The sequence below is a fragment of the Cyclopterus lumpus genome, chromosome 12 (genome assembly GCF_009769545.1).
Source record: "Cyclopterus lumpus isolate fCycLum1 chromosome 12, fCycLum1.pri, whole genome shotgun sequence".
In the NCBI taxonomy this organism is placed as follows: domain Eukaryota; kingdom Metazoa; phylum Chordata; class Actinopteri; order Perciformes; family Cyclopteridae; genus Cyclopterus; species Cyclopterus lumpus.
Genome location: NC_046977.1, coordinates 6,693,015 through 6,707,023, shown reverse-complemented (window position 1 = coordinate 6,707,023; position 14,009 = coordinate 6,693,015). Strand labels below are relative to the sequence as shown.

At 42.0% G+C, this 14,009-nt stretch overlaps 1 protein-coding gene across 1 annotated transcript in view; it reads left to right on the top strand.

Moving 5' to 3' along the window:
• arhgap24 (Rho GTPase activating protein 24) overlaps window positions 1–12,226 on the top strand; it is a 54,978-nt gene extending 42,752 nt beyond the window's left edge. Inside the window, exons 4-10 of the mRNA XM_034546332.1 lie at window positions 2,657–2,779; window positions 6,194–6,401; window positions 7,228–7,360; window positions 8,230–8,303; window positions 8,396–8,517; window positions 8,622–9,828; window positions 10,132–12,226. Coding sequence (XP_034402223.1) covers window positions 2,657–2,779; window positions 6,194–6,401; window positions 7,228–7,360; window positions 8,230–8,303; window positions 8,396–8,517; window positions 8,622–9,828; window positions 10,132–10,396 — 2,132 coding nt within the window. The 3' untranslated portion in view covers window positions 10,397–12,226. The remainder of the gene's footprint in view (window positions 1–2,656; window positions 2,780–6,193; window positions 6,402–7,227; window positions 7,361–8,229; window positions 8,304–8,395; window positions 8,518–8,621; window positions 9,829–10,131) is intronic.
• Window positions 12,227–14,009: the final 1,783 nt, after the last annotated feature.

Below are 14,009 nucleotides of genomic sequence, written 5' to 3'. Positions count from 1 at the left end.
CGATATGGGTCACAACTTCAGAAAATCCGTCTCTAATTTGAAAGTTGCATGGTTTGTGCACGCTTTAACGAGGCAGCCTCGTTGTTACTGCAGGCACAATATGAATGGAGTATTGGGGGTGGATGTTATGCATGTATATATATATATATATATATATATATATATATATATATATATATATATATATATATATATATATATATATATATTATATATGTCTGCAATGATATGTGGACACCATACATGCAGCATGCATCTGCTTTATTACAACATTGTGTAATCTGTGACTTTCAAACCTGAACAGAACTGTTGTAAAACTAATGGATAATTATGCAGACATTTTATTGTTACTGCTTTTATTGACGGCTGCAACTAATTAATATATTCTCTCCATCTGCTGGAAATGTCAATGTGCTGTCTTTAAATGTCAAAAACAAATGCTCTATCTTACCGGGACAGGGGAACATTCAACCTGTTTGTTGGATTGTCCAATCAGTCTTAGTTGTAACTTTAAGTCATTGGAGCAGTTTGTGAATGCAAAGGCATCTGAGGCAAATTTGTGATATTGGGCTATACAAAATAAACTGAATTGAAAAAAGGATGTGCAGTAAAAGTAATGTTTAGGATCGTTGGTGTATTAACGTTGGTCCACATCCTCGGCCAACAAGCCAAACAAACTTTCCTTAAACGGGACCAACTGCAACTTTCACACACACAAAACTCACTAAATAGATCCATCCTAATTTTCCCGTGAGGTTTCTTCCTCACATTGTCTGTGTTCATAAAGTGGGTAAACATTGTGAACATGTAGAATGGCACACAGGGCAAACACAGGCATCTGCTGCCCGCCTAATGAGATCTCATTAGGACGGACTGAGAGCATCGATATCAAAGTGGGGCTCTAAATATAGCCGTACCAGTTATCCAGATCAAAGCCTTCACAATTCGCGGTGAGTCTGGATTTTCTTCCCTTGGTTCACATCTGGATCTGTTGTCAGAGCAACAAGTCTGTTTAATAAACAAACATGTTTGTTTGTTTGTTTATTAATGATGGTGACGTAAAAAAATGACCTTCAATTTAAATCATTTGTTGACATATATGTGCGCTTGCATGTGTACCAAAGTGTCTAAAACTATGTATTTGTTGTTGTTGTTGACCTTGCATGGAGCTAATGGATCTTCTGGTTAGCATCAGAAAACAGCTTAGGCATCTTACTTTGCTTAATGTTAACTCATTAGGACTTCATATTGGTAAAGCGTCATGTTGTATTGTCACAGTCTATAAATATTTGTTATATGCGACATGCAGATCTCAAACCTGGAACAAAATCCATGGAGCAGGATCCCTGGTGGTCAAAGTCCTGAATAATTCAACGGTTGTGCGACACATCATTTATCTCTTAATAGCTCGTCTCTTCCTATAATAGAGCAGGTGCATCCCTGCGACATGCCATATGAGTCCTTGTTTGTTTGTTTGTTTGTTTGTTTGTGTCATCCCACTAAGGATGAAGTGGAGCAGTATAAATGGTTCTGTTGTCATAGTAATCCCTGCAACTAGATTCGTTATGTGAAGCCAGTCCAGACCCTCAGGTATCACATGACGGCAGAGTGCTCATGGCCATTATCCACAAGTGGAATGAGGATAGGCGAGCCGGCCTCTAATGGAACACACACACTTCTGCTCAGAGATGTTGACTTTTCTTTTGATTTATTACTGAAGGAGAGTTAAAAGGGCCCAAAAATTGCCCCCATTTTTTTTTTTTAGAGATGCCTACTGGTTAAGACGAAGTACATCAATGTGTCATCCAAGGGCGTTTATTGTCAGTGCAATGTCGGTCACTAGGAGGTCAGACACTGCAGGTAAAAAAACGTGTTCTTTCATGCTCTGGGCTATTTTGAGAGAATCCAAAACACAGTTAGTTTAGTTTGTTTTATTACTTTGTAATTTGACGTCTGCTTTTTGGTTAGCATTAGATAAAGCCTACAATTGTCTTTAATGTAAATAATCAAATGGAGAAGATTATTGGTGATATCCATGAGCGATTATTGTTTACCCTGTGTACCTGTCGTGTCTTTTACATACATTTTACAATACGTATCTTAAAGGACGTCTTCTCCAAATCTATTGGTTTTCTCAGACTGAGCCAGAAATTACATTCACCAAACTTTCCAGTTCCATTCCTATCTAATCTCTGATGGTTTCCACACCTTGATTTCTGCAACATTGTACGTGGGAAATTGATTTTCTTTGGCTGTTGGCAGTGATTTATGATTTATGGAGTGGTAAAAAGAGATATCCCAAATTCCCTCTGTAAAAAATATTTGTCTCTAATATGTCAACTAAATATTTTTCAACATGTCTTTATCTCAAATTCAGATTTCTGTTCAGGAGATTTATGCAAATTAGCACATATTTCAGAAGATGCCTAATTTGCATATTGAAACATAACATTTCGGAAAACTTGTACTACCAAAAATGGATTATATGTTCAGAGTTTGATACCAGAAGGATGTTTTCACGTTCAGCACGTCTGAAAGTCGCTCAATCCCGTACATCTTGTTTGCGTTGTATAAAGAGTTTTCTCTTTGTGTCGAGAAGTTTGCTATCTACAGGATATTGTACTCATCCATGTTTCTGTCTCTTTTACGTGAACAGGGGGAGACAGAGAGCGGATGACAGCCAACCATGAGACCTACCTTCTTATGGCCAGCACCCAGAATGACATGGAGGACTGGGTGAAGACGATCCGCAGGGTCATCTGGGCCCCTTTTGGTGGAGGTCAGTGTGCACACACGACCACTGTTTTTACGTGCTGCTTGTTGGCGCCAATGAGATTTGCAGAGGCAGTTTGTTGTTCATCTGGGTGACTTTTAAAGTTCCCAGTAGCGACGCTGGAGGACAGATAAGTGTGTGTGTTCAATCCCCTCCGTCTCTATAGGTCCTTATGAGCAAGGCCATCAAACTGCTGGCTGTGTGGTCTGAGCCCAGTAACAAAATACATCTGTTATATGGCAGAGGATGTGATTCACTAAGAACTGAAACTCCAGTTGGCTTGTGCACAATGATAATAGTGCAACCTAAATCTATTTGTGGGTGTGGGTGATAAGAGACGGGACTTAGCAGCAAGTTCCAGGTGCAATACCGCATTTATTTTCATGTATTACATACTGCAGCGTTTTTTTTAAATGTTCTATATTAAATACTGCATTTTTCCCAGCAATATGTTTTATAATACTTCAATGTTCAAAGTTGTATTTAAAACAAGCATGTTTCCAGAGTTCGTTGGCAGATAAAGCAGCAGGTGGCCTCCTGCATGTTTCAGTCCATATGGTGGGTGTCCCGCCACATGTTGGTTGCATCGCCACAAAGCGAGGAATGTCTGTGAAGCTTGAATTTACAGTCTCGTGTTCTGCATCTTGATCCTGCACGTTTTGTTTTCTCTTCCCATCCATCCTGTTCACGCCGATGCACTAAGGACATTAATGTGTTGAAATCAATTACATGCGTCAAATGAAACAAAAACAACAAAAAAAACCCCGCTGGTGATGTCATCAAGTGCGCTGTGATTCAAAGCTGAAGTGCATGACGGTGTAATTGTTCCTGGGATCAGCGCGGTGATTACCGAGTGCCCCGCTGTGCCCGCTAAGTCTTGCTATTGACTTTACTGGCTGCCATTGTCCCACATTGTGTTCCAGCGGGGGCACAAGTGCCGCATTCGAGACCGGACGGGCCGTGCAGGCAGCTCTCTGGGACACAGTGAATGGGTGGGGCCGAGCCGGCCCCTCTGTTTTCAGTGCGGGGAGTTTGATATTGATTGCAGTTGACTGCTCTTCAAAAGGACGAGCCATTTGTCAAAGATGCCACAAGAAAGGTGGCTCCAAATGGGAGCGGAGCCGGACTTTTCACACACACACACACACACGCACACACATTGCAGGCTTTCCCATTTTGCAGTAGCAGCAGAGACTAACTGAGCCCTGATTGGCCGGTCAGTGCCCCTGAAGTGTGATTCCAAATCTTTGTTCAGAGAGTGACAGACGGGGAGGGGAGCTCCCCGAAACGGAGCCTGTGTTGGAGCTCGGAGCTCCCAAAGGTTTTCTGTCATGTTGTGCTGAACACTCGCCGTGATGTCGAATTAATTACTGTCCAGAAAGACAAGACGAGAGAGAGTTTGAAGTCATGTGCAGTTGTGGCCTCTCCATCTGGATCTTTGGAGATATATTTCATGGTAATTACCCATTGTTTATTTAAGAGTTTAATGTTAGCTGTAGTTGCTGTTGGATTAATGCTATCTAGAGAACTATTCTGAACTGTTCTTCATCCTAAAACACATAATGTCTATATGTATAATTTTTTATTTCCAGTCATGTTCTCTAGAGCTAACATGGGAGATTATTCAGACTGTTTTAATTGTTGGTTTGGACTAAACATGTCACCACAACCACCTCCAATCACCCTGTGTGTCATGTCTCTTTCAGTGAGTCCACCACTTTCAACTTAATGTACAATTCATATTTAGTTTGCCTTCAAGTTGAGTTCTCATGCAGAAGAAGGTGCGTGTGTGTTGTGGTACAAGCCAGCAAACGTGCATGCAAACACACGTGCACACTGTTCATCATCGCCCCCCCCACACACACACACACACACACACACACACACACACACAGTTACAAGTGACTCAGGGAAAACATTCCCAGACTCATGACCAGAACGTCTGGAGGGATGACCTCACTTTTATCCAGTCACCGTTTCTCTCCTGTTCTCTGATGCTCTCTTCAAACTGTGAGGATATTCATCTTTCTCTACTCTGGTGGAGCGTGACTTGTTGTATTTCTCTCCGATCCAAGATTTGGGAAATGGATACACAGTTTCAAGTACTTCTTTGTGACCGTTTACAGTTTTGTCTTAATTGTGTTGCTGTAAAAGTCCCCGAAGCGACTGACCCTGAGGAAAAAGACAAGAGCACAAGACTTTTCCATTTCTGAGCAGCAGCTTTGCCCATGAAAGATGATTGAAGAGAAACTTTTACTGTGAGATGGAAATGAAGACAGTTTCTTTTATTTCTGCATCCTTTTTGTTTTCCTTTCTGCCAAAACTGAGGCTGTTTTTTTTTTTTTTTTTGTGGAAAATGCTGGAATGTCGACACTTTAACTTCTGCACCTGTGGTGTGTTATCGTATTACAAATTCATTGATAGGCCTTTCTTCCGAAAGCGTACAAGCTGTGTCAGTTTCAAGAGGGGTGAGTATATCTTACTATAATAATATTGGTGAACAAGCAACCTGATTTATAATTATATTGAAGCATTTGCATCAGTTGACTAGGAAAGCTGCAATCTGTACGCCTGTGTAAAACAAACAAAAAAACAGTTGGTTCGGAGCGGCTTCTTTCTGTGTCCAAAGCTGTCAGAAGCACGTGCGTCCCGGTGAGCTCAGTCGAACCCCCTACGGTACCTTGTCGTACCGCGTGTGTGTGCTTGTGTGTGAGTAGCCTCGGTCTGTCTCTGGAGACCGGAAAAGTATGCAGATCCAAATCTCCCAGGAAGGCTGCCTTAATCCCCTCTTGAGTTGCATCCACATGAAACGGCTGCAAATGGAAATCAGTCTTTCTTCTATATTTTTTTGTTCTTTTTAAAAAAAAAAAAAATTTTAACGGCTACTTCCTCAGGCAAAAGGCGAGAGGTGGGAAGTTAAGAGATTTGATCATCAGACTAAGGCTTTGTGGGTGTACACTTTTTTTTTTGCTTGGTCTGTCTAGCCAGCCTTATCAGAATTTTTTTTTATTTTCTTTTCAATCAATTTAACTGTTTTCTTTGATGTGCCTTAAGCTGCAGATGCAAGGCTGTTGGTTGTTTATAATTCTTTGAAAAATGCTCTTTTGTTCTCGGGATAGAAAGTTAGATTGGGCAGGATGTATAATTTTTGTCATTTTTAAATCATGTCCTAAATGATTTAGCTGTGAAGAGAGAACCACATTGTACGTATATATCTGTGTCAAAAAGATTATTAAACCACTGCTTTGAGCTTCTTTGATATAACCTCACTCACTGCACCCTGATTCCCAGATTATAAATACAATAAAATATAACGGGTTGATCATAGTGAAGAAATGTTTAAATATGGGGTGAAAACAAAATAACTCAATAGCGATTCTTTTGAAGCACTGACATTTATCAATGTCTGAATCTTTTCAGGGATCTTCGGTCAGAAGTTGGAGGAAACCGTGCGCTATGAGCGGCGGTTCGGGAACAAGCTTGCCCCCATGCTGGTGGAGCAGTGTGTGGACTTCATTCGGCAGTGGGGCCTCAGGGAGGAGGGCCTCTTCAGGATGCCCGGACAGGCCAACCTGGTCAAAGAGCTGCAGGATGCCTTCGACTGTGGAGAAAAACCTTCTTTTGATTGGTAAGGAAACAGTAACGTTAAGCGTACCGACCAGCTCGTGCATTTTATTGTGATGGTAATATGTTCAAACTGTTGTTTGGTTGAGTTTTGCACCACTGGAACCACATGAGTGTCCCTGATGGCCTGAATTCCTCCAGATGTTACACATTCAAAAAATGGGCATGAGGTTTAGTTTTTTTTATAGAGACTTGAATGAACTGTTTTGCACCGGAAACTGTATTATTCCCTTCAAAGAAATTAAAAATCTGGCTACAAATTCCTTTTCACAAAGTTCACAGTTCGTTCCATGTGTATGTGGATAACTTGCAGATAGTTTTGGATGTGTTGCCTTTACCACACTGAGGGGGATAAGGGGATTTGGGTTTATTGTGCTCCTTCTCATCCCCAGTGTTCCTCTTCAGTGCAGCCTTGTAAAACTCAGCAGCACAAAACAGTGATGTAATGTCCGACACTTTGACGCCATCGCAGGTGGAATTAATTAATGGCAGTTCTCGGCTCAGAGACACCTGAACCAGAGCAACTTTTCAAGTAAAAATGTTTATGGAGAAAAGTTTAGGAAAGGTGCTAGTTATGTATTGATTTGTACTAAATGAATAAGTAAAAGTGGGGTCTTTTATATCTTAAAATATCTAATATATTAGAAGTCAATCAGATCTTTTCTAAACTGTTATCTCTACAAATGCATCAGCATTGGAACAAATATTAAGCGAATGCAGGCACTGAACACATTTAGCTAACGCACCCTTGTGTTAGACCTTCAAATCCATAATAATAATAAATAACCTCAACCCCTTCCCATTTCTGTGTGTCTTTCCATCCTGTGCAGTAACACAGATGTGCATACAGTGGCCTCTCTGCTGAAGCTGTATCTCAGAGAGCTGCCGGAGCCGGTCGTCCCCTTCCACAAGTATGACGACTTTCTGGCCTGCACCAACCTGATCGGAAAAGATGATGAAATGGTAAGAAAGGGCACTTGATGAATGCCCTCACATAAATCTTCCCAACGTCCTGCTCGGTGGCATTGAAGCTGGTGTCTTGCTGCGCGGCCACACCGTACTCCGCTCCGCTGTTTCAGTACACAATGACTTCGTTGTGCCCGTCTTGACTTCTAACGTGTAAACAGGATTTATTTTTTACGCCGTAAAATAAAGCGCTTCACAGCAGGGGGTCTTTGGCTGCCTCACAGTGTAATCCTCTTTCTTTCACGCTTGTGACTTTGTGTATCCATGTGATCGAGTGTTATTTTGTATTTCAGTTTAAACATCTCAAGCGTAAATTAGTGCTGGCCTTCCTTTTTAAACCTCATCAAAGGAATTTTAATTAAAAGGTGGAACACAGTAAGCAGAATTCCCGATATTCTTGGAAAAAAAGATTAACAGTTTTGCCTGTGTATTGCAGCAGGTTTTTGGTTGTTTGTAACCCTTGGTCTGATGATATAAAACATATTCATTAAAAGTATATAAAGTGTATATATTTTGTTTAATAATCTTTTCCAATAATAACCAATGCAACATTAATTCCTGTAGGTAATCTCCCTTTGAACACCGACCTCAGAAAGTAATGGGAATATTTAGATGATGAATCTTATTGTGTATTTGTTCCCTTAAAAAAACAAATCGTAGATTTGTTTAAAAGAAAAAAAAAAGAAGCCTGATGAATCGTTGAAAGAAACATTGATGCTCTTTCAGTTTTAATAAAAGACCCTTGATCAGATTGTTTTTTCACTGATTTGTTATTTGAGCTGTGTGTGTGATTGTTGTAATTGCTCATTATTTATCACAACTTGAAGCATGAAACTTTCACTAAAAAGTTTCTGCATCATCTGCAGGGTATAAAGGAGTTGAGAAAGCTTGTGGAAAATCTACCTCCAGTGAACTACAACCTTCTCAAGTACATCTGCAGGTATTAATAGCTTGTTAACGTGGGTGATATTTAAGATGTTGATCATTACTCAACAGGGAAAAGATGATTTATTTTGTTGTTTTCTTTGCCAGATTTCTAGATGAAGTCCAGTCGTATTCAGGAGTGAATAAAATGAGCGTCCAAAACTTGGCCACAGTCTTTGGGCCAAATATCCTGAGGCCGAAGGTCGAGGATCCAGTCGCTATCATGGAAGGTATGTATGTATCCTTGCTGGTCGTGTGCGAGTGTCTTGGCATTTAGTTTCGACCTTAATTGAATTAACATGTTTTTAAGTAACGGGCGGTCTCATGTTGTCAGGTACGGTTCTGGTCCAGCAGCTCATGGCCGTTTTGATCGGCCGCCACGACGTGCTTTTCCCTCTGGATGAGGACAGCCCCACGGCCCTCGAGCTTGTCAACAACAACATCGAGCTGCGGCGGCGACAAGGCGCCGCAGCTCCCTCCGCCAACACCACGGTGTCTCAAAACGCCGAGAATAACAACACGCAGGTGGTGCGGCAGTGCGTTTGGGAAGCACCCGAGTCTCCCTCGCACCGCCAGCACGTGGACAACAGTGGCTCCCCGCGGTCGGCAAGCCCTCGCAATGGCGTCATGGGGCGCTTTGACATCACCCGCAGTCCACCACTGACTGTCAAAAAGAACCCGGCGTTCAGCAAAGGCAGTGGGATTGTTACAAACGGCTCCTTCAGCTCCTCGCCCTCTTCAGACCCCAGTCAAGAAAAGAGCCCGACGTTGAACGGTGGTGGGTGTTTGACGGTGCGGCGTACTGGGACGCTCAAGGGCTCCGGCACAAAAATGGGCACCAGTGGCGTGATGGGTGGAAGCGGCTCTGGAGGGAACGGGACTGGAGTTGTGCGCATGGGCATCTCCAGCACCGATGTGGTCACGGGGGGTGTGAACAGCCGCAATGGTCTCTGGGTACCGAATGGCTGCGTGACGTTACGCGAGAACAGCAAAGCGCGCGACTGCTCCCACGGGGATCAAACGTCCAACCAGAACCGTCTCTCCACGTATGACAACGTCCAGTTAAACCATCAAAACCTGCAGCAGCAGAACCACATCACCAACACATGTCTGAACAGCAGCCACGAGGACAAGCAGAGCGTGGACAGCGCCACCTGGTCCACGTCCTCCTGTGAAATCTCTCTGCCCGACAACTCCACTTCCTGTCGCTCCTCCACTACTACCTGCCCTGAGCAGGACTTCTACGGAGCTCACTATGAGGACCTGGATGGACCAGCACAGGACATTGAGTGCCCGCAGTCCAGTGGAGGAGGAGGAGAAGAAGGAGAAGGGGAAGGGGAGGGGGAGGGCAGAAACGGCAACAGAGAAGGCAGTGGAGGTGGAGCAGGAAGGAGCAGTCAGGGGACCAGCAGTAGTAATAACAGTGACGGTTACTCTGTTGGCAATGGACCCAGCAGTCACAGTGCTCTGCACAGTTTAGTGGCCAGTCTTAAACAGGAGATGCACAAGCAGAAGACCGAGTACGAGGCCAGAATAAAGAGGTGAGAAATGTGTTCCTAAAGTGTGTTGGAAGTTGCTAAAGATGAATGAACATGGTTGCTGGCTCTAGCTTCATATTCAGTTTACAGACGTATATTGCAAATGTTGAACTATCCCTTTAAAGATGACAGGCAAATTTCAATATGTTGTTCTTTTACGAAAAGACTTTTTCAAACTTTCTAAAGCAGAGTAACCTGCTTCACAGTTAATGTGTCTCATTGAAAATGAAAGTGTGTTTTGTCATTAGACTCTCAGAAGGAGCCATTGCTTGTTGTGTGAACGCTGTCTCGTTCCCTCCTTCGCAGCTTGGAGCAGCGCAACTTGGAGCTGGAGACGGAGATGGTGGGCCTCCACGAAGAGCTGGACCAGGAGAGGAAGAAGTACACCATGGCGGAGATCAAGCTGCGCAACGCCGAGCGGGCCAAGGACGACGCCGAGCGGCGGAATCAGATACTGCAGAAGGAGATGGAGCAGTTTTTCTCCACGTTTAGTGACCTCACTGCGACTGGCAACACCCCGGCCGCCGACCCTCGCCGACCTGATCGTAACAACACCATCTGGATACAGTGAAGGAAGGCGGGGAAACGCCAGCCCAAGACTGGAAATGGTTTATTATATGACATATCGAGGGCTCCAAACCGGATTTGGTGGTTGAGGGGAAAGTCGGAAAGTCGCATTGCAGAGGTTAACGCCATGTTTTAATTTAAGTAATAGGAGGTCAAGGTCTAATGCAAGGCACCTGTATAAATGAAGACATCACCTGGAGTGATGCCAGACTGATAATATCTGTAAATACAGCATTATTTAAACAGCTCGCAGACACACTCCAACTCAGAAACCGGTGGTAATCACAGTACATTATGGTCTATGATGATACACAGTAATCTAGTTATTTTTACTTTAGCTCCTTGAGCCATATAGGGGGAAGGTAAAATGTTGACTGGTTGTTTTGAGCAAAAACACAACAACCTGTAAACGCATTAGGACCATGCAAAACTCATAATTCACTTTTAAAATCTAACCAAAAACATTGTATTGTTCTATGTAATTCTGTATCTGCTCATGTACATATTGGGGAAACAATGCGGAAAAAACAGTCATATATGTATGTAAAAAGAAAGAAAAAAAAAATGTAAGTAATACTTAAATGTTTATCTGGTATTTAAGCAACGTTATCAATGTGCGATATTTTATATTAAGATTTCTCCTTGCACTTACATGTTGGTTAAGTGAAGGTGGTACTAAATGTTCTGTCGGTCAATGTGTGTACCATTTAACATATACTGTTTACGTGCCTGTGCTTCTGTGCTGTTTTAATTTACCCCATGACCAAAAAAGAGCCTGTAATGTAAATATTTTATAGATATTCGTAGACACTACTTGTCAGTCCGCGCTGTGGTGTGACGCATATACAGATGGGTATGGCATGTATTGAGTTGATACGGATTTAGGAATGTTTTGTAGCTTGTAACGATACATTTTAAGACTTGCACGCTGAGTCATTGGCACAAACCCCCGATAAAATAAAATGAGTACATTTTGAATTTCAGTCGACAAATTGTCCCGCTCCCTCTTAACAGGTGTGTAGCTGCCATCTTTCTTTGACTGCTCTTGGGAATTACACGTCACGGTCTACCTCTGAGCATACGAGATGTAAGTTTTAAAAATAGTCACCCATCGTCTTCTGACAATTTATCCACCTGACACAAACAGGTTTTCATTCTAAAGTAGCAGAGAATAACAAGCTGCAGCAGCAGAGTACCAACTCAAGAGTTGTGTTTGTGGGTCATAACTGTGAAAAAGAAAGTGGAGTACAGCATCAAAGTGTGATTAATGTTGAGGACATCAAAAGCCTGTTGGCTAGATTCAGTAGCACGTATTGTGTGCATGATGGTGCTTGAGTCCGTGCGGGCCGATGTTTAATAAGTGAATGTCTGTAACGTGACTGCATATTGTTGAAGTCTTTATGAGTGTATTTATGTAGCTTTAAGCCAAATGCACACACGCGGTGTGGGTTTGCTGATGGGTACAAAACATCTTGAGTACAGACCTGAGCTGTATGCTGGCTACTCTTCCTCTGAAGACCAGGTCCCATTTAAACCTGCTGCTGGTCAGTGCAGGACATCTGGAATGTGCACATGAAGGGGGGAAGAAGTGCCTGAACAACGGAAGGAGGGAAAGGGGAGCCTGCGCTTCTCAATTTGCACCCTCCACCGGGAAATAATAGGCTTAAGCCGAGCTGACAGCGGCACCTAGTTCTGTGAGTTCAACACAAAAGAGCAGATTATGGACGCAGGACCGGAGGGAGAAGGGGACTGGGTTAGTGGAATATTTTCATGACATGATACTTGAGACACAAAAAAGAACAAATTATGAATTAAAAAAAGCATTTTTAGTTGAGTCTGCCTTTGTTATTTACTTTTAGAGTGCCTCCTAACTTTTTGTATTTAATTCACGAGTAGATTTTAGTACTAGCACAACAATTACTATTTTCATTATTGACTATTTTTTTATAAATGATATCAACACAAAATGTACAGTTGTAGCTGGAACCGTTCAATGATTGCGGACTTATTTCCAAGTGAATGCTGTATGATAATTAAGTATGGCATGAGAACAAACATTTAATTTGAATGAAACAGCCCATAAACACTAAACAATATGGCTTATAGGATCTGTCTTGATTTGACCATAATTACCAAACACAACCAGAGAAGGCATAGTTACCACAGTATGTAAGATATATGGGAATATGTGATAGTAAACATGTCACTGCAGTCTGGACATATAGTTGAAGAAGGCCAGAAAGAAACTTTTTAGATGCATATAAATCAACAAATGTTCTCCAGGGAAAAATAAACATGTACACTGTAGTCCAAGATCAAAGATTTTGTTTATTTTCAATCACATACATATACTATTTTTACATACACAGTTCCTTTAAAATGTTGTGTTTACAGTAACAGCTTTCAGTATTTTTTTTTCTTTTTCTTTTGCATTTGTTTTGACTTTATTTGAAACGCTATAGCCTGAAAGCTTTGAGATCAGCGTGAAACATATTATTTTTTATTTATTTTTTCAACCTGACAATGTCAAAAGAATGATGCATTAAAACAGCACGGAGTAAAAGAAACAAGAGAGAAGGTAATTGTAAAAGAATTGAAGAACAACATCACCTGATTCAGATGAGCTATACAGGGTTTCATTACTGTAGAGTTCCGCATTTAAAGACTCTCAACATTTCAGCATCGCCTGACCCTCGCAGTGGCTTGCCTCCCTGTCTGAGTGCAATAAAGTTTTTATTGCATTGTTGGATTGTTGTTATATACAATATGACTTAAAGAAAGAGGTGAAAATCAATAAACTGGGGGTCACAAGTACTGAGTCCAGAGATGGTATGTTGGCACAGCTTGTGAAATTGGCAATAATATTATGGCTGAATGACACGTCAGCCATCTTTAGATTACAAATAAATGGCCAACAGACATGAATTTGAATCCTGAATCCACAAGAGATGAATTTAAAATCCCGTCTGACAAAACATGGCAGGATTAGTCGTTGACACATTTCTAAATTCTAAGGTTGATGTGACTGAACGTGAATAAACACATGAAATACTTCCAAACACACAACTGTACCGACTCTCCATCGACATTCTTATGAGTAATCCCACAAAATCTTGTATTGAAAGAAAAATGTGAATACATGAACTGTTCAATAATCCGTCCAGATCACATCTTCCGATTCAACCTTACAGACGGCTTGTGTTTGAACGCTGGTTCATTTGAAATCACACATTCACACACTGATGACGAAGCAGAGCAGCAGTGACGTGAGAGAAACAATTCATTTCTACATTCAGTGCTGACGACCCAGCTGTTAGAATCATCTCTACTTCAGGCGCATCACGCAGGATCAAAAGCACCTTTTAAATTACAACAGAATTGTCTGGAGGGATGTCTTATAAAAAGATCACATTCAGAGAGAGAAATAAAAGGAAAGAATTTATGTTATCCGGACTTCGAAAAACCCTGCGCTGGCCAGACCTAGGAACAGAGCGCCAAGCTAGCCGCAGCGTTAGCGTTAGCCTTTAGCTCTGCTAAGCTACCGTATGTCGGTGTGTGTGGTTCACCGCACACAGGCCACAGGCAGGAAGAGTGTTGAAAGTAGTTAGAAGTTATGT